The sequence below is a fragment of the Peromyscus leucopus genome, chromosome 19, assembly GCF_004664715.2.
Source record: "Peromyscus leucopus breed LL Stock chromosome 19, UCI_PerLeu_2.1, whole genome shotgun sequence".
Taxonomy (NCBI): domain Eukaryota; kingdom Metazoa; phylum Chordata; class Mammalia; order Rodentia; family Cricetidae; genus Peromyscus; species Peromyscus leucopus.
The window spans coordinates 689,947-711,072 of record NC_051079.1 but is presented as its reverse complement, the minus strand read 5'-3'; the positions used below and the strand labels follow the sequence as shown (position 1 = coordinate 711,072).

At 35.0% G+C, this 21,126-nt stretch overlaps 1 protein-coding gene across 1 annotated transcript in view; it reads left to right on the top strand.

Moving 5' to 3' along the window:
* The window catches only part of Rock1 (Rho associated coiled-coil containing protein kinase 1), a 117,554-nt gene that overhangs the window by 35,921 nt on the left and 60,507 nt on the right, over positions 1-21,126 (top strand). Inside the window, exons 3-9 of the mRNA XM_028876703.2 lie at positions 6,825-6,925; positions 7,441-7,578; positions 11,898-12,073; positions 12,978-13,062; positions 14,345-14,489; positions 15,147-15,285; positions 17,533-17,624. Of these exons, the coding sequence (XP_028732536.1) occupies positions 6,825-6,925; positions 7,441-7,578; positions 11,898-12,073; positions 12,978-13,062; positions 14,345-14,489; positions 15,147-15,285; positions 17,533-17,624 (876 nt within the window). The remainder of the gene's footprint in view (positions 1-6,824; positions 6,926-7,440; positions 7,579-11,897; positions 12,074-12,977; positions 13,063-14,344; positions 14,490-15,146; positions 15,286-17,532; positions 17,625-21,126) is intronic.

The window sequence follows — 21,126 nt, the reverse complement described above, 5'->3', positions numbered from 1 at the left end:
AAGAATGTCTATGTATTACATTTTACAAATGGAAACTTTACTAGGATAGAAATAAATGAAGTCAAGTGACCTTTTAAGTTTAAAATTAAATTTTTATAGCTTACTTGAAATATTAAAGAAAAATGCAAGAAGAGTAATATTAATGAAACACATTTTAACAAATCATACATATTAATGTGTAAAAATCACAAGTGAGGGCTTCTACCAGTAGTACAAAAAAAATCAATGTACTTTAACATACTAACATATTAATAAGGGAAATGCATATTTTAGTAGATACAGAAAACAGTGAATAAAAATTCATACTCATAAATACCTCGTGAAAGAAACTTGTTTATCTCAATAAAGAAAGCCTATAATTCAAATTGTTTTGTATGTGTGTACCAGTTTTCCTAGTTTCACTTGTTGAAAGGCAGTTTCTTTTCTAGTGTTTGTTTTTGGTATGTGTCAAATACTAGGTCACCGTGGCTGTGGTTGTGAATTTATTTCTGGGTCATCTATTCCATTGGTCCATGTAGTTTGACAGTCTCTTATGGATTTAGTCACATGAGTTAGGAGTCACAGTCCTAGTTGTTTATTTGAGAATGAGTAAAGACATGGGCAGCAGAGTGAAATAGTAATCATGAATATGTATGGATTGTAAACTATTAGGAATATCACAAAGACTTTGCATTATAAAATTCATAATTATTTGCAAATTGAAAAGCTTGTTCATGGCCAGATGTGGAGGCCTTTCCTGTAGTCTTGCAATTGGGAACCCTGAATTTGGGGCCATCTTAGACTATGTAGTGAGGAAAGAGCTTAGAGGTAAAATGCTTAGGAGAAAGAGGGGACACTTACTGGACAATGACTTCCAGGGATTGAGTTAAGATAGGAATATTGTGTCATTAAAGGTGAAGAAATCAAGTTTGTCTACATTGCTAGAAAGTGAATATATAATTTAATTCAGCATACATGTGGTGGTAACCTGGCAGTTCTGTGAGTGCTTCATTTGTTTCAGCTTAGTAATCAGTAAGAATATTCAGTGTGAGTGAAAGTCAGTGGAATGTTTGTAGGTGATGTAAAAGAAATGACACGAAACTGAAATATAATGTCTTAGGATTTCTATTGTTGTGTTAAGTCCAAAACATCAAGACCAAAAACAACATCGAAGGAAAGGGTTTATTTCAACTTACGGTTCCATATCGCAGTCTGTCACTGAAGGAACTCAGGGCAAGAACCTGGAAGCAGGAATTGATGCAGAGGCAGTGGAGGAGGACTGTTTCCTGGATTGCACAGCCTGCTTTCTCATATCACCTAGGACATCCAGCCCAGAGGGTGGCAGCACACACATTGAACTGGACCCTCCCATATCAATCATCAATCAAGAAAATGCCCTGGGGCTGGAGAGATGGCTTGGTGGTTAAGAGCATTGGCTGCGCTTCCAGAGGACCTTGGTTCAATTCCCAGCACCCACATAGTGTTTCATGGCTGTCTATGGCTCCAGTTCCAGGGGACCCAACACCCTCATATGGACATGCATGCAGACAAAACAATGCATATTAAATAAAAATAAATCACTTAAAAAATAAAAGAACATACCCCACAGGCTTGCTTGTTTAAAGGCCAGTTTGGTGGAGACATTTCTCACTTGAATTTCCTACTTTTCAAATGATTCAAGCTTATGTCAAGTTTACATAAAACTAGCCAGTCCATATGCTATATTGTAGAGTGGGAGAATATTAGACATTAGAATGTATATTGAAAGTACATTTGGAAATACATGATTGACAAATAGAATTAAAGCTAGCTTGCTATGTGTGATTATGATTTAAATAAGAAACATGGTTTTATGTTTATTTAGACACTAAGCTGCATAAGTGGGAACAGAATAAATGAGAGTTGTATTTAAATAGAATTCTGGTTTTGCCAAACTAAGTGCAACAGAAGAATGCAAGATACGTGTAAGAGAGTGATCATCTAAGCCTTTAAAGAATTAAAACAATATTGGAGAAATCAGTAAACTAAAAAAATTGTCTAAGTGATCTGAGAGTCAGTAGATTTACAGCCATCTTATTTACAGTGAGAGATTGTGTGTGCCCTCAGATGAGAACCTGGTTTCCTTAAAGCCCAAGCTAATGGTAATATTTACATTTTTAATAATTGGAAAAGTTAGAGGAATAATATATCATGATATGAAGTGATGAAATCTAGATTTCAGTGTCTATAAGTAACAGCTTTATTGGGACATTGTCATGCTCAGTTTTTTTGTTTGTTTTCTTTTGTTTTTCGAGACAGGATTTCTCTGTGTAGACCAAAGTGGTCTTGAACTCAGAAATTCACCTTCTTCTGCCTCCTGGGTGCTGAGATTAAAGGCATGCTCTACGGCACCCAGCACCATCCTCAGTTTTTAATACCTCATTTATGGCTGCTTTTGTGCTATAGTGGTTCAGTTGAATAGTTGTAACAGACCCCATACATGACCATTTCATTGCTTATGCAGTGTAGTGTAAAGCATACTGATATAATTACAAGTTGTATTTTGAGTGCCACATGTATCAAATGTTTTACCTTTTGTTTTAGTACATACCTGTTGTGTTCAAACAAGAATAGGAAAACAATGTACTTTAAATTTCCTTTTGAGGCATGTTGAAATATGGGTTATGTTTTGGGAATCTGTCACCAGTCTGCTAGCCAATTGAGAGGAGCATTTTGGTTCAAGAAGCGGGGTTTTCATTGGGGATAGATATGACTGAAAGAAAAGGCAGAACACCGGAGTGCAAGGTCCTTTCAAGTGAGGAGCAAGCTGTGACCAAATACAAGAGATAGCTAGTGACTCCATTCAGATTCCCCATTTGTCTTGTGATATTTGTGCATGGGTTTTGCTTGATAATAAACAGTAAAATAATCTTTTGTCATCCTTTATCAGGGTTATTTTATCAAGTTAGATGGTAAAACATTTTATTGTGCAGTTGGCAGAATAGCTGTGCTATTACCAGATTGTGATATTATCAGACTGTGATATCAGACTGAATACTAATACTCCCAACTCAGAGGACAGCAATAGTTACAGAGAACCAGAGCACTTTAATATTTAATATTTTAATATTCATTATAAAAGGAAATGAACATAATTGCTTACTTATTTCTCTTCTCTCGAGAACAGTAGTTCTCAACCTGTGTTTCGTTACCCCTTTGGGAATTGAACCACCCTTTCACAGGGGTTACCCCCTCCCCCAAGGCCATGGGAAAACACAGATATTTACATTAGGGTTCATAGCAGTAGCAAAATTACAGATATGAAGTAGCAATGAAAGTAATTTTATGGTTGGGGGTCAGCACAACATAAAGAACTGTATTAAAGCATTAGGAAGGTTGAGAACCACTGCTGTAGAGCATGGACTGTCTATACTGGGGATCCTATTTCTTCCCATCTTTAAGAATAGTATCTTCTACTTAGTGGCTAGGAGTGAATGCCTTTCTTACATATGGTATATGTATAAGCATATCTGATCCTCAGATCTGCTTCCTTTATAAGTGTGTCTTCATTATAAGATGCTGTTCAGCCCCACCTCTGTTTTTCTTAATGCTACTATGAAATGATAGTAGGGGGGAAAATCACCGTGCTCATCTAATCCTTAATGTCTTTTCTGCTTGTTTATATCTAATCTTGGTGTTTGGATGTTAATTGTGATTGTTATAAATCTGATCATATGATGGTAATGGTAAGGAATAGTCATGTTTTCGGATGTTCTATGTTAGCATAATATAACTATAGAGCCTCCAAAGAGTATATGTAAAGAGGAGGGTAAATGACTAATAGTGTAAGAAGGAGTAATTTATCTTGGGTTGTTACTATACTACTATGTTAGAAAACAAAATTAAAGTTAGGAAGGGCTAGAGGTAGTGGTGCACACCTTTAATCCCAGCACTTGGGAGGCAGAGGCAGGTGGATCTGTGAGTTTGAGGCCAGCCTGGTCTACAATAGTTCCAAGACAGCCAGTGAGACCCTGTCTAAACCCCCATTTGCCCCCAAAAAATAATAAATAAAAATAGGAAGCTCTTGTGCCATGTAAAATAAATGGAACTATCATACTGTTTTTTTCCTTGACTGTTAGGGTAATTTCAGTGAAGATCAAGCCTAAGTTTCCTGTTGATAGAGTTTACAGATCTAGTAAAATCCAGTCATGTAAAATAGGTTTGGAAAAAATTTTCTATTGTGTGTACTATTATTTACTTACAAAGAATCATAAATGGCACCCCTTGACCAAGGAGTGCTTTGTTGAGTTTTAAAATCCTGAGATAAGGTGTTACCCACCCAACTGGAAAACTGAACTCTGCAGGTTGGACTTTATTGTTGAAGTCTGTGCTTATTAGTTCTAGATTGAAACCTTGGTGAAGTGATCTAGGGTAGCCAGGCCCATAGAAAACTGAGTTTGACTCAAAACTGTTGGCCAGCAAACCTTCACACTTGGTAGCATGCAAGCCTGTGCTAGGACAAGACAAATGTCAAGGCACTAGGAGAACCTATTGATTTCAAATGTTTTGTCTGCCATCTTTCTAAAGAATTTTGCAACCTTTTTTAAGGTTCTAAACCTTTTATAACTAGAGTCTGGGATACTTTTTCAAGTGTCACTGGCCATCCTAAAACACTACCCCAGCTTAGGACTTTCTTATTTCTTATGTGGAATGTTAAAATGCTATTAAAACTCTCCCCACTCCAGGCTTATTTTTACTGAATTTATCTTTAACATTCTTCAGGGTAGTTGAGCTAAAGTATAGGTTTGATTATGCTTATTTGCTTGAGTTTCTTTTTACAGCTTCCAACCCATGCTAGTAGTTTTTATATTGTGCCTTGATTTTTATATATTGAGCTGCCTAAACCTGTACTCTAGGAAAAACAAAACAAAACAAAACAAAACAGAAACTTCCTATTATTAAGTGATAGTTTCTTATTTTCTTTTTTTGTTGCTTGCTTGCTTGCTTGTTTTCTTTTTCTTTTTCCTTGTTTTGGCTGGCCTAGAGCTCACTGTGTAGACTAGGTGGCCTTGAACTCACATAGATCTTCCTGTCTCTGCCTCTGGAGTGCTATTAAAGATGTGTGTCACTACACCCAGCAAATAATAATTTCTAACTACTGACTTACAGGCAAAGTTCAGGCTCCTTAACCAGATTGGAGCTCTCTAGCCTCTTCTGCCACTTTACCAAAAACATACTAGTCTAGCAACAGAACCCTTGTGTACACTATTTCTTTTTTTAAAAAAATATTTGTTTGCTTATTATTTATTTATTAATTATGCATGCAGTGTTCTGCCTGCATCCCTGCAGGCTGGAATAGGGCACCAGATCTCATTACAGATGGTTGTGAGCCACCATGTGGTTGCTGTGAATTGAACTCAGGACCTCTGGAAGAACAGCCAGTGCTCTTAATCTCTGAGCCATCTCTCCAACCCTTGTGTACACTATTTCACCGTTCCATCACTTAAATATTCTGTCTTCATAATCTAACATGGCTAACAACTACTTTTCATTTCAAATGTGTTTCAGGTGTCATTGTCTCTAGAAAGTTTTTCTAATCCTCTCTCTGCAAGGCAGGCTTATCTCTTTTATACTGTTTTGAATTAGATTTTTGGTTGTTTCATTAGCACTAGCATTTGACCCTTTAAAAATAGTAACAGTGTTACCAGTTACCTTTCCATATCTCTAGTGCTTACTTTAGAACTTTAGGTTGAATATTGTCTCTCTCTATACTATTGTTTTCCAGTACTGTGACTTAGAAAGTTGATAAATATATTTATCCTTGTATAGAAATTTGTTAACATTACATGTGTCTGTTGGTCATAACTTACACCAGTATTTAAGTTTGAACATATATTTTAACAGAAAGACAAGAATATTATAGCGACCTTTATTAGAAACTAGAACTTTAATAATTTTTTATGTGTATGGACAACATTTAAATGTGAAGCTTTTCCATGCAATCTCATACCAGTGTTTACCCATATGGATTAAAATAGCCCTATTTTAGTCTATGACCAAATTAGGAGCTAGACAGTCTTTCCAGTGGGGATTTCTAAATTATTGTCATCTGTAGCATGACAGGTTTATATAAATAATTTCAGTGATCCTCACTGCATGTTTTAAAGTCTAGCTTCAGATTAATGCTATACGTACAAAGATTGCCAGCTAGAAATTTAATTTTAATTCTTTAGTACATATGTCTTTGATATATTGAATTTGTATCTTTTTTACAGGATCATCATAATGACTTGATAAATGAAGTTTTAGTTTGTTGATGTAAAACATCTACCTATATTTTCTAAATCAAATCTGTTATTTACCTAAAATAAATTAAAACTATTATTTTTAATGTAGCATTTATATTCAACTTGGGAATGTAGCCCAGTTGGTAAAATATACTTGCCTAGCATAAACAGAGCCCTGGGTTTGACCTCCAAAACTGCATAAACTTTGGATGCATGAGATACTGTCTGAAAAAAAGCACAGCAGTTTTTGTGTTTAAAACAATGTCATTAGATTTTTATAAGAACTTTTGATATGATAGTGGAATCATTGCAGAATTTATTTGAAACAATTCTTAGCATATTAAATAATTTTCTGTTTTATAACTTCAAATTTTACATATATCAATTATTTGGAGGGATCGAGTGCTGAGGCTAAACACAGAGCCTCATGAGGCAAGCACTTCACCACAGATCCGGATCCACCCCAGCCTTTATTTGTAATGTGTTGTTGTCTTTTCACTGTGCTTTTCAGTAGTTTGATTGTAAAGTAAGTAGTGTTCATTATAATGCTTTAGTGACATAATTATATTTTTCATACAGATAAAGACACGATAAATAAAATTAGAGATTTACGGATGAAAGCTGAAGATTATGAGGTAGTGAAAGTGATCGGCAGAGGTGCATTTGGAGAAGTTCAATTGGTAGGTTACTCAGAATTTCTAAAAACAATTTTTTTTAAAGTGAAAAACAAAATACTTACTTGCCTGTTTAACATAATATTTGGAAAAATAATTGTTTTCATAAAATCTTTTTTTTTTTTTTTTTTAAATGGATCTGGCATTTTTGCCTAAGGGATGATAACCTTGGGTCAGATCTGGAAGTGGTAGGGAGGTCTTTTCCTTTAGCATTTCAATGAACTTTTCATGTCTCACAGGAAACTCCTATCTAGAATTCTGTGGAATGAAGTTTTATGAACAGAGCAACATACATGGTGGGCTAGGCTATGGGAAGTTTAGGGAGTAGAAGATTTATTTATTTATTTTTTATAGTATTGCTTCTGGTAATTAAAAGTTTTGACACTAGTTGGGGTAAGTAAGCAGAAGCAAAGAAACAAAAATGGCCACATTATTTAGTAAGTATTAAAGTCATGTTTTAAATTGTTCAGTGAAACATTGAGCTTTAAATGTTAACCAACGGTTTGTTTTCAATTTTAAAGGTAAGGCATAAATCCACCAGGAAGGTATATGCTATGAAGCTTCTCAGCAAATTTGAAATGATTAAGAGATCTGATTCAGCTTTTTTCTGGGAAGAAAGGGACATTATGGCTTTTGCCAATAGTCCTTGGGTTGTTCAGGTATGGTTTTGATCCTGTTTTCTTAATGCTGTACTGGTTTTTAAAAAATATATCTGAGAAATTTGTTTTTTGGAACAGTAATAATTTATTGGTGGTTATAAAATTGTTTAATATATCATTATTTTTGAAGGCATAAAGTTTAATTTTGCTGATTTATTTTTAGAAAGGTCAGAACAAAATAATTTTTTTAATAGAATTTAATCTGTGATTTAAGGAAAGTATTTCTACTTTAACTTTAGTAATGATTGTGTGTGTGTGTGTGTGTGTATGTGTGTGTAAACAAGAGGTCCTTTTACTCTTTTTTAACTGCCTAGTCATGTAAATGTCTCTTTTATTGAAGTAAAAGAATAGGGAAAGTAGAAGATTGAGTTTCATTAAGCCACCAAATAATCTTGTGTTGGCCTTAATTTTTTAGTATCAGGGAACATATACCCTAATATCAGCATGGTATAGCACAGCCGTGGCCACAGGACTAGAGGCAGAGGCAGGAGGGTTGGAGTTCAGGCAAGGCCCTATCTCCAAAAGAAATACATAAGTCCTCGTAGTATTGACTGCCTTTGGACAAGTTATTTAAAGTTCATGGGCCATACATAATTCCTTTGCTTATAAATATGAAACTGTCTTTAAGATTTTTTTTTTGATTCAACCAGGATATTATGTGAGGCCTCACACTTCCTATGTAGCTGAGGATGGCTTTGAACTCTGAGCCTCCTGCCTGTACTTCCTGAGTGCTGAGATGTACATGTCACACCTGCCTAATTATTTTAATTGTGAAGTAAAGTCATGGACTCAAACCCCACTAAATTATTCTGATTTTTTTTCCTTTGCTTCAACTAAGGCACCTCCATTGCTTTTTATCTTTAATTTTGAAGTCTTTTTAAACTAAGCTAGACCATTTCCAAATTCCTAACATATTTTGTTATTTACTTACAATATCTATTAAAGACTATTCTAAATAAGCATTCTAATGATTGGAATTAAAAGATTTGGAAAATATTGTCTATTTTGTGTACATGTGTGTGTCTGAGTGTATATATGTGCACCACAGGCTTATAGGAGCCAGTAGAGGCCAGATGGTTGTGAGCCACCATGTGGGTGCTGGGGACCAAACCCATGTCCTCTGCAAGAGCAACAAGTGCTCATAACCACTGAAACATCTCTTTAGCCCCCACATTTTAAATTTGTCTCCTTTTTTTTGTCACCTGTGAGTATCAGAGTTGCTTGGCTTCAGTATTACTAATTTTGTGTGCCAGATAATATTTTTGCCCCTTTTCTATTGTTTTTGAGGTAAGGTCTTACTATGTAACATTGGTGGCCTGAAACTATATATAAGTAAGCCCAGCGTCAAACTGGTCATTAAAGGCATGTGCCACCATACTTGACCCTAGATAATTCTTTATTATGAAGAACCGTTACATTAGTTATTCTGTTTCTGTGATAAAACACCATGACTAAAGCAACTCATAGAAGGAAGGGTTTATTTGGGCTTATGATTCCTGAGGGATGAGTCCATCACATCATGTTGATAAGGCATGGCAGCAAGTGGGCATGGTGGCTGGAGCAGAAAGGTGAGAGCTCATACCTCAGACTGTAGACATGAAGCAGATTTGAGCAAACTGGAAATGATGGGGGCAGTTAAATTTTTAAAGCCTGCTTCAGTGGTGTACTTCTTCTAACAAGGCCACGGATCCTAAGCCACTCCAAATGGTTATCAGCTGAGGACCACCTGTTCAGAATACATGAGCCATAGGAGGCATTCTTACTCAAACCACCACAGTTATCCAATTACTAGTGTGTTTATGATGTTTGACAACATCCCTATCCTCAATCCAGAATATACCAGTTACGACAACTAAAAATGCATTTAGATATTGTTGAATATCCCTTGATGGTATTAGTGGGGAACAAGAGTGGGAAGACAGTACTGCCTTTGGTTGATAACTGTTAAAAAATGGATGTTTAGTATTATTTCTTTTAAAGATTAAAATATTTATGTCATAATTGTTCAATTTGCAGTTTAGATATCTTCGGTTTTATCTTACTTATTACATTGTATGTAAATAAGGTAAGCTGTCACCAGAATAACAATGCTTCTTTAATTATGGTGCTCAAGTGAGAAATTATACATTTAGTCTGAGGTAGTCATGAAATGATACTTCATTTCTTATCCTTACTCCTAAATTTAGTTGCTTTTAATTTAATGATATGTGGGCATGTACTCTACATGTGTGCAGGTGCATGTGCCTTTGTTGAGGCAGGATGAGAACTAGTGCTATTTGCCTACTTCCTTTGAGACAGGATCTTTCATTGGTGTAGAGTGCACCAATTAATTAATACTGACTGGCCAGCAAGTCCCAGCTATCCTGTCTTTATCTCTCCAGCACTGAGATTACAAGTGAATGCCAGTATACCCTGCATTTTTACATGGATTCTAGGGATCAAACTCAGGTTCTTGTGTTTGTAATGGCAAGTGCTTTACCATCTGAGCCCGTCTGTCCCTGTTCAGTTTTTAAATTAATATAAGTAGAGTTGGATAGACTGCTCGGGAGATAAAAGCATTTGTTCTTGAGAGCTTGAAAACCTAAGTTTAAATCCCTAGCACCCATGTCAGCAGTTAAGAGCACTACTGGCTGATCTTTTAGAAGAACCAGGTTTAATTCCATACACCCACATGGAAGCTCACAACCATCTGTGATGCTAGTTCCAAGGAATCTGATTCCTTTTTTTGGCCTCCATAGATACTTGGCATGCACTTTGTGCACAGGCATAATTATAGGCCGAATCTGTACACATTAAAAAAAAAAAAAAAAAAAAAAAGCTTGGATGTAGCATTGTGCGCCTGTAACCCAGCACTAGGGGGACAGAAACAGGCAGATACAAACAGAACTTGTTGGCTGGCCAGCTTGGATGAAACTGCAGGCTTCCAGTTCAGTGAGAATCCCCATCTCAATGCTACAAGGCAGAGTTGTGGAGCTCTCCAGGTTCAAGATACAATCATTCCAGTTAAGAGTCACAATAAAAAAAAATCAAGATATCACTTATAAACTGTATGGCAGTTCTTGCTAACTGTTTTATAGCTTAATTAATCATTTATAATCTATACTTGCACGTTGTGCTTACCGCATCTTCACATCTGCTTCATGCGCGACTGCAGTGTCTCTCTGCCTCAGCCTTCTGCTTCCAGAATTCTCCTCCTCCTTCCACCTACTCCTGCCTCCACTGCCAACCAGTGTTTTATTATGACAATCAGAGCAATTTGACATATAGACCGTCCCATAGCACAGAGTGATAGAGGAAGATCACCAATATTGTGCTCTCACCTTAGCATACCTAATGTGAATCCAACACACACACACACACACACACACACACACACACACACGCACGCACGCACGCACACACACACACACACAGCACATAAGAAACATATAAATAAGTAAAATCAATTAAAGCAAGCCTATGACTAAAATAATTAAACACTGTTGAGAAAGTGAAATGTGAAGTCTTTAAGACATCTATGTAAGTCTGATGGTTTTTACCCTGGGGTTTGCTTTTAATTTTGTTCTAAACTAGTGTTTACTTAAAAATTGCTTGATTTTTTTTTTTTTTTTTTTACTTCAGCTCTGAACACACAATAGATTTATGCCTGATATTTTTGACAGTTTCTTGCTAATGATTTAATCTTCTAACAGTCCAGAAAGACAATTGTTGTTACTTGCACTTCAAGTTAGAGGTTATGATTATTTTGTTCATTAGAAATTTGTTAAACATTTTCAGCTATCAGGCATTCAGATGCTGGTTGAACAACAGGTTTGCAAGTAAAAGCAATTTAGTTTCTTATACCCTTGTAGAAGAGATTATGGTCAGTCAGAAACATGGAGGTTAAGCAGCTTTCCAGAACCAAGCAACTAATACACAGCAGTGAAGCCAAAGCCCAGTTCATGAGACCTGAGAGTTCTAATGTTCATTTTAAAGTTAACAGTAAACTTCTTGTGTGCATGTAAAAAACTAGAAGTACAGTATTTCTTTGCTTAAGTTTGTCCTTGTTGAAACTATTATAAATAGAAACCTTTCAGTGTAAAAAGTTAAGAGGAAGTATAAAGAGCTGTGAAGTGGCTCCCATTGCCTCTTTGGAATATTCAGTTTATAGCTCTTTGGTGTGCTTGTGGTGTGTATGCTTGCCCTAAGAATTAGCCTGCACTTAGAGCTATCCTACACTGCAGCCATTTACTTCCGTATTATAGTAGTATTTTTGTTAGGTTTTATATGAAAATAAAACGTTGCAAAAATAATTTTAATTATTTTCTTTTAATTTGTAGCTTTTTTATGCATTCCAAGATGACCGATATCTCTACATGGTGATGGAATATATGCCTGGTGGAGACCTTGTAAACTTGATGAGCAACTATGACGTGCCTGAAAAATGGGCAAGATTCTATACTGCAGAAGTAGTTCTTGCATTGGATGCAATTCATTCCATGGGTTTTATTCATAGGTAAAGATAATGTTTTCAGTTTCTTATTTTTTGAAAGGAGTAGTGAAAGAGAACTTAAACATCACTTGATTAATATTTCCTACTCCCAGCCTGACTAGTTTACTTTCCTGTGACACAGGTAGCATGTTAGAATTCTAGCATGTTTAGCTTAATCTTGCTGTAAATATATTCTTTAATAATGTTAATCTAATTTTATAGCTTTTATATAATATATTAAAAGATAAAAATTATAAAGTAGTTTCCAAGTTATGTGATGAGCATTACTTTATTTTAATTTTTATTGTCATATTATACATAATAGATTTGTTATGTTTTTACTTCTGTATATAATGTATTTTTACCATATTCATCACCCATTACCTGTATGTCCTGCTCCTACTGATCTTCCTGTGCCCAATCAATCTCCCTTGTACTTTAATATTTTTTTACCTCCCTATGACTTTAATTTGGGTCATTTACAGGAGTGTGGTTGAAGGGTTATTTTCTGGAACATAAGGACTTGCCAGTGGCAGTGCCACTGAAGAAAATGTCTTCCCTAGGCAAACAATGTTTCATTTGACTTTTATGTCTAGGTGATATGTAGTTTGTGCTTAATCTCTGAAGTTACTGATTTTCTTATAAGAATCAAACACAGAGAGACCCTGTCTCAAAAATCCAAAAAAAGGGGAAAAAAAAAAATCAAACTCTGCTTTAAAAAAAAAAAAACAAAAAACACAACAAAAACCAAAACAATATATAAAGGAATGTTTTGATGCACTTGAGTCTCTAGGTATGGATTAGGAGCAAATGCAGATTTAGGTTGTCTCGAGTAGGTTAAGGGGACTTTGTAACTGCTTCATAGCCTTTATCAGTGTCTGATCTGTTTCAGCAATACTCTGTTGTTTGATTGTTTTCCCTCCCTCAGAGATGTAAAGCCTGATAACATGCTGCTGGATAAGTCTGGACATTTGAAGTTAGCAGATTTTGGTACTTGTATGAAGATGAATAAGGTTAATTTTTAAATTCTAATTTTGTTTTCTAATTCAAGATAGTATTTCTTTAGAAAATGCTGTTAAGAATTCACTAACTGTATCTGGATTTGTCCAGAATCAACAGGACCATGTTTGTTGTTCTTGATACCGTGGTTACAGTGTCATATTAGTAACTTGTCAGTGGTTTATTTTTCCTTCTCTATTGGGATAAATGTAGATTGCCAGATTTACTAAACCTTTCATGGTAGCTACAAATGGAATTAGTGTAAATGCCACTAAATGTTAAAATTAAGACTTTCATAAAAATGGATTTCAAATGTTTCAGAAATATTTTATGAATACTTAGTTGCTTTCTCTTAACATATACAAGATTTTGTGGTTCATTTTAAAAGTGAGTTGTTATAAGAAACTCATGTTCACTATTTGTATATACATACAGCTAAAGGAGGAAATACGCCACTTTTTTTTGGTTGTAATGGTTTATATATTTTTAATTTTACATCAGAGTAGTTAGAAATGTACAGTTATCATTTTGAAAGATATTGATTAAAAGGAAAAACTACATAAGAACTACTGTGTTAACATTTAGTTTTAATTCAGTTGCATTAATTAAATAAGTAAAAATAAATAATTTTGGTGGAAGGCATTAAAACACAGACCCAGTAGTTACTCCATGTTAACACCTTCAAGCCCTTTGCCTTACACATGCTGCTCAATTTCATATCTCTACAGTTTGCTTTTGCATATTTTTATCACAGTTCTAGCAAAGTTGTATCAGTCAGATGTTTTGGTTAAAAAACAATGAAATCAGTGTTTCTATGCTGTAAAATGCTTTGTTATATAATCCCTTCAATCTCTTTGCCTTGATTTGGTCTCTGCAATTAATATACAGTTATTTTTTTTAAAGATTTATTTATTTATTATGTATACAGTGTTCTGTTTGTATATATGTCTGCATGCCAGAAGAGGGCACCAGATCTCATTATAGATGGTTGTGAGCCACCATGTGGTTGCTGGGAATTAAACTCAGAACCTTTGGAAAATCAGTCAGTGCTCTTAAACTCTGAGCCATCTCTCCAGCCTGCAATTAATATACAGTTATTGTATTGGCAGTTAGAAGAATAAGAAATGGTGGCATCTAGTGAGTGTTATAAAACAAAACAAAAATTTGAGTTACTGTTTCCTAGCTATTGAGAATAATGTGTTAAATTTTTGTATGATATTATATAACTCAGTTCTTTTTTGGTTATATTAAATTGAAAACAGTTAAATCCTAATCCAGGCTTGCTGCTCCTTTTAGGAAGGTATGGTACGATGTGATACAGCAGTTGGAACACCTGATTATATTTCACCTGAAGTGTTAAAATCTCAAGGCGGTGATGGCTATTATGGACGAGAGTGTGACTGGTGGTCAGTTGGGGTATTTTTATATGAAATGCTTGTAGGTGAGTAAAGGAGGGGTGTATGTATATGTTTGTGTATTTTAAGATTCTATGTGTGATATTTTATCTGCACATTTGTCTGTGTACCATGTGTATGCCTGGTGTTTGCGCAGTCCAGCTGAAGGTGGGGAATTGATCCTGTGTCCTGTGTAAGAGCAGCAAGTGTTCTTAACTGCTGAGGCTTTAAGCATCTTGGGTTTTTCATCCGAAACTCACTGCTTGGCTTCTCTCATAAAATGTTATATTAAGCAGCATTCATTTGTATGAAATAAACATGGTCCCTAATGTATTTTGTCTGTGTTTTATTTTTTTTATTTTTTTATTTTATTTTTTTTTTTTTTTTTTTCAAACAGGTTTTCTGTGTAGCTTTGCGCTTTCTGAACTCATTGGTAGCCAGGCTGCTGAATCACAAGATCGCTGCTCTGCCTGAGTGCTGATTAAATGGAACGCCTTGTCTGTGTTTTAAAAGCTGTTTCTAGAGGCTAATTTTGTGATGTGTTAACTTTTCTATATTAAGTGTGTGCTTTTAGTTTAACAAATATTTATTGTTTTTTTTTTATTATTGTTATTTATTAACCAGGTAACTGATTCTTTCTTTAAAATACATATTTTTACAAAAGTATTTCTTTGGTTTTCAATTTTCCTGTTGGTTTCTTTCAGGTGATACACCTTTTTATGCAGATTCTTTGGTTGGGACTTACAGTAAAATAATGAACCATAAAAATTCACTTACTTTCCCTGATGATAATGACATATCAAAAGAAGCAAAAAATCTTATTTGTGCCTTCCTTACCGACAGGTAAATAATTTTGACATTGAGTGTCCTTTTGTTGTTGTTATGTGTGCTGGTACCCTCCTCTCAAAGCCAGGTTGTGAGCCTTGCACAGCATGTACTTTTTCTTGCTGAATCATCTCATTAGTTTATACACTTCTTTACATTCTAAGGTACTCTAATCTGCCTCTCAGTTTTTGAGGCTCATACTTAATCTCTTTTGTGTGAACTATTAGAATATAAAAGCTGAGATCTTGAAAATTATTTATGATAATGAAGCCTGATGAAAGTTTAGGATATTCTGATATCTTTTCTGGCTGTCAGCTTAGTGCATATAAGCGGTCAGCTGATAGCCAGATAACTTTTTTTCTTTTGTTGTATTTTAACTTGATTATCAGACTGATAATTATTAAATCTTGGATTCCCCCCCCACCTCTCTCTCTCTCTCTGTCTCCTCCCCCCCCCACTCCCCCTTTTCCCACACAGCCCTGGCTGTCCTGAAACTCACTTTGTAGACTAGACTAGCCTCAGACTCAAAAAAATCCACCTGCCTCTGCCTTCTGAGTGTTGGGTTAAAGTTACATGACACCATGCCCAGCTAGATTTTTTTTTCTTTATACATTAAAACCTCGGAAATGTGTGTGCATCTTTCATCACTGATTTGCACTAATGGAAAGCATATTCCCCTTAGTTATATAAAAATGATGACACACCTTCAATTTATTCCAGTTTTGATTTGGTGATACAGTATTAAAATGAGTACATTTCTTATAAAATAAATATTGTTATGGCTGTTGTGTTTTTCAGCTGCTACAGTGTTTATAAATGTATGTGTTTTTGAAACAAGAAAACGTAACATTTCATACACATTTGAAGTTTACTGTAATATATATGTTTGCAGTACTGGGAATTGAACCTAGGACTTAAGATATGGGACAGGGAAAGTGAGGGATTTAGTTCAATGGAGTACTTGTATAAGAACGTGGATTTAATTCTTTTAAATGCGCAAAACAGAGTCAAATGACTTTATAAGATTACATTTAATGTTGATTGTATATTGCTAATTTAAGTAGCAGCAGAAGCCTAGTACAATTTTATGTTTACTTTAATTAAAATTAATTTATCTTCAATATGTCCTTTAGAGCTTGAAAGGCACAGTTCATATATTTACATTTTAATGTAAGTAACTGTCTTGTGTTGTATGTTTGGTGCTAGTCATATAGAAATTAGCAAGTTACATGGCATCTGTCTCCCCTCATGTTCTCTTGGAAGAAAATAGACAAACATCATGCAGTGATAATTACAGTGAGATAAGTACTGTGAACCAGAGAATCCAGCCTGAGAAAGAGTCAGTGAAAGCTGCTAACAAAGTGTTACACATATAAAACAATGTTTTTAACTTTTGAAAAATTTGGAATTGATGGTATTACAATTAAGCTCTGCTGCAAAACATGGGGCACTAGACTCTCTTTTCACTTCTGTTGACTGCCAACTTTAGTTCATCATGCTCTCCAGAGAGGGGCTAGTGATGCTTGTGGATTTGTTCCCTGTTCATTTTCATATGTGGGTGACTGTTTACCGCATACTGAGCCCAAGACATTGTACACTCTTAAGTGCTATGCCACTGGAATGCAGTCTCGAGTAGCTCCAGTTAGCCTTGAGCTTGTGTTCCTCCTTCCTCTGCAGGGACTCTCAGAATGTAGTCAGATTCCCTACGCCTTGCTTTGCCATCCTCAGGCTTTAATGGATTAAAAATACTGAACAGTTTTAAAAAATTGAGGGGAAATTAAAATTTAAAATGTGTTTCTAGGATCTTTGGTAGAATTTGATATGAATTAAAATTGTTTACACAAGAAAAGTCATTGTGTTTGCCTTGTCATCTAAATCTACTCATCTGAGTTTTCATTAAAAATAGAAAGTAGGAATGAGTCTATACTTTTATATATTTTTTCCTTTCAAAATATTTCTTTAATATCAATCTGCTCTTTATTTTCTGAAAATTTTGCTCATAATAGATTTTGGTTTTTCAAGACAGGGTTTCTCTGTGTAGTCATGACTGTCTTGGGACTCACTTTATAGTCCAGGCTGGCCTCTAACTCAGAGATCCATTTGCTTTTGCCAATATTAAAGGTGTGCTCCACCACACCCTGCCTGATAGTAAATTTTTAAGGTGACAGATCTGTTCAGGTTTGGTGTTCTGTCACAAAGAAATCTGTACAGGTTGTAATACTATCTTAAATGATTAATTACTTTTCTCCTTCCCTTTCCATTTAGAGAAGTGAGATTGGGCAGAAATGGTGTAGAGGAAATCAAACGTCATCTTTTCTTCAAGAATGATCAATGGGCTTGGGAAACACTCCGAGACAGTAAGTTATTTTTTCCCTGGACATTCAAGAATGTTTGGAAGTAGTTGTAGGCAGTTGAAAGTACCTTGCTAAAATATTTGTGTAGAGTTGATGAAAATAAGCTCACAGTGCTGTATATAAATGGTCTAAACCTAGTTAAAAAGAATATTTGATAATGCTGGAGAACTTTGTGGAGCTGTGGGCATGGAGTTGGGCTCAACTGTCATAGTTGACACTTCATTTGTGAGTTGCTCTTCATTTAGGCTTAGTTATTTCAATATGGAAAAAAATCAGTAGGAACAGTTGGAATAAAAATGTTATCTCTTGTAGAAGGACAAGTTTTTCTCTTATTTTAGTTAAAACATAAGGTATAAGAAGGCTTATGTTATTGCTAAGTATAGACTACAACACAGTTTTATTTATGTGGATATTGGAACTTGAGATATACTTGATTTCATTAGGGCTTTGCAGATTGCAGTTGTGAAGTACATAGTATGCTAGAATTTAATTTTCGGTCATTGTAGAACATTTCCTTTGTTTTTATAAAAGAAAGTTAAAATTATAAGGTGATCTGAAGAAAACTTTACATAAGACATATAAGACAGTTGTATTAAAATTATATAATAGCACTAAAGATGTCCCAGATTTGAAAGAATAAGAATTTATCTTTTTCCCTACTGAAGCTTCAGAAAATCTTTTTTCCTTTTCATTTATCAAGAGGATAGCGCTGCTGTGTCATTAGCCATGAACAGTAATGGAAATGAGCTCTTCTGGATAGTGTTAGGAACATTAAGACTGGAATTCATGAGCCAGTGAGTGGTAGTTCTTGTATGAGGGAGAAGTTTGTAAATTAATGTCAGAGAAATGTGTGATATAATCCAGGCTATAGTGGTGCACACCTTTAATCCCAGCACTCGGGAAGGCAGAGCTAGGCGGATCCCTGTGAGTTCAAGGCCAGCCTGTTCTACAGAGCAAGATCCAGGACAGGCACCAAAACTACACAGAGAAACCCTGTCTCAAAAAACAAAACAAAAAAAAAAAAAAAAGAAAAAGAAAAAGAAAGAAAGAAAAGAAAGAAAGAAAGAAAGAAAGAAAGAAAGAAAGAAAGAAAGAAAGAAAGAAAGAAAGGAAGAAAGAAAGAAAGAAAGAAAGAACAAGGTGATATAGGTTTGCTAGGTTTTGTGATGTATTCTAGTTATTAAAGGTTACTAAATGAAACAGTTACATTGCTTGCAGCACAACATATATTGTCCCAAGCTATAAAATTACCCAAGAGGAGGAGGAGGAGAAGGAGAAAGCAAATTACTCTAGAGATCAATAGATTGTACTATAGCAAGAAGTGTTATCACCTGTGTACTTGGAGGCTTATTTGAGAAGCTACAGCAACAGCATGATCTTGGAAGAACTCATTAACAGTTACACCTAGAGAAAAACCTGATCTACTGATAGACAGCAGTGAGCAGGAAATAAGGCAGATAGTTATATTGAAAAGTTTTTTCTTTTATTCATGTATGCTTTTAGTAATGTTTTAGAATAAAAACCAAAAAAAACTATATACAGTGACTGAAGAGAAGTATCTGAATTTTTTTTGAATTATTTTTTAGAGTTAGGAAATATACAGATAACTATTGGAATAACTACATAATAAACCACTCTAAAAGTAGGATGGTTATATTTCTTTCTTTGGCTTGAAAAGTTGATGTTAAGTAGAAGAGAAATATTTGAACCCCGATTTCAGGCCAAGCATGATTTTATTCCAGGCATTGGAAGAACAACAGTATTATTTCCTCTTGTGCAACTCATAGTTGTGTGGGAATTGGAGTCTAAACCCATGCCACTTTATTTTAACCCTGCATATCCTTAATAAAACTGTCTTATAAAAAAAAGTGGGCTTATAGCTTTAGCTCTTATGACTTTATACTTAACAGATTATTGCTATCTTTTGCAAATTATTAGTATTGCCATTTCTTTATATTTTAAAGAGCTTCGTTGTCTGTTTTTAGAGGATTTTTGTTATTGCTTTTGTTAATTTGTTTGGTGATACTACGAATCACGTCCAGGATTTTAAATTCCAGACAATCACTGTATGTACCACTGAGCCACAGGCCTATCCTTACAGTTTTGTGATAACCCTAGTTAGAGTCAACATACTTAAGAGCATTTTTATATATTTTTTTTTTTCTGGAGACAAGGTTTCTTTGTAGCTTTGGAGCCTGTCCTGGACTAGCTCTGTAGACCAGGCTGGCCTCGAACTCACAGAGATCCACCTGCCTCTGCCTCCCAAGTGCTGGGATTACAGGCGTGCGCCACCACCGCCCAGCGCATTTTTATAGTTTTTTTTTTTAACTTAATAGGTTTTGCTTTGTGATTATTGAAAAACTAAAAGCTGTAGAACTACTATCATTTTCTTCCCTTTTCCTCTTCCTACACTTCACAGCCCACTCCTAAAACACTGAGAATGCTGAACTTAGTGAACTAAGTTTTAAATAATTATATATAATGGTTATAATTCCTTTTGAAGATTTCTTTATTTTTATTATCTGGATGTTTGCTTGCATATATGTATGTGTAACGTGTGTGTCTGGTGCCTGCAGAGACAAGAAGAGGGTGTTGTGTCCCTGAAGCAGTAGATAGTTGGGCACTGCCATGTGGATGCTGGGAACCAAGCAGGCTCCCTGAGAACAGCCAGTGCTCTTAATGTTCCTTTTGGATTTCCTTTTTTTTTTGGTGAAATTGCTTACTTTTATAGTTCATCTAGTTTCATTCCTTTAATGTTTTAAAGTCACCATGACAATTAGTCTCCTAGTCAACCTGTTTTTCTTGGTTGTGTAGTACATACTTCTCTGAATCTGTTCACCTTTTATTTTGAAGGCATAAAATATTAAGATTATAAAATTACCTTTACATTTACATTGAGATAGAGTTGAAGAAATGACAGGAGTGTGAAATTAAGATAAAAGACTAGGGCTGGAGAGAAGGCTCAGGAGTTAAGAGTACTGGCTGCTCTTCCAGAGGTCCCCAGTTCAATTCCCAGCAACCACATGGTGACTCACAACCATCTATAATGAGATCTGGTGCCCTCTTCTGGCATGCAGGTATACATGCAGACAAAATACTATACATAAATAAATCTTTTTTTTTTTTTTTTTTTTTAAAGAAAAAGAAGACTAAAGAAATGAAAAGACCCTCTTCCCCTGATAAGCCAGTGGTAGTTCAGGGATTAAAATCTAAATCTATCTGACTTTCCAGCCTTTAATCATTGTAATATTGTGTACCATTTAATCGTTTTTCTCCATTATCAGAAATGTAAGGAGTCAACATGTTGACAGTTTTAACTTTTGTATGAAAGTATATGATCTGATGTTTATTACATATGATGTAGTGTTAATAATGCTATGTTAAATCATAGTGTTGTTACCTGAAAAACATTTCCCCTTTCATCATGTCATTGAAAAGAAAATATTGCCATTGTTTAAGCTACCTGTAGCTGATGAGAAATATATATATAAGGTGCTGTCAGTTA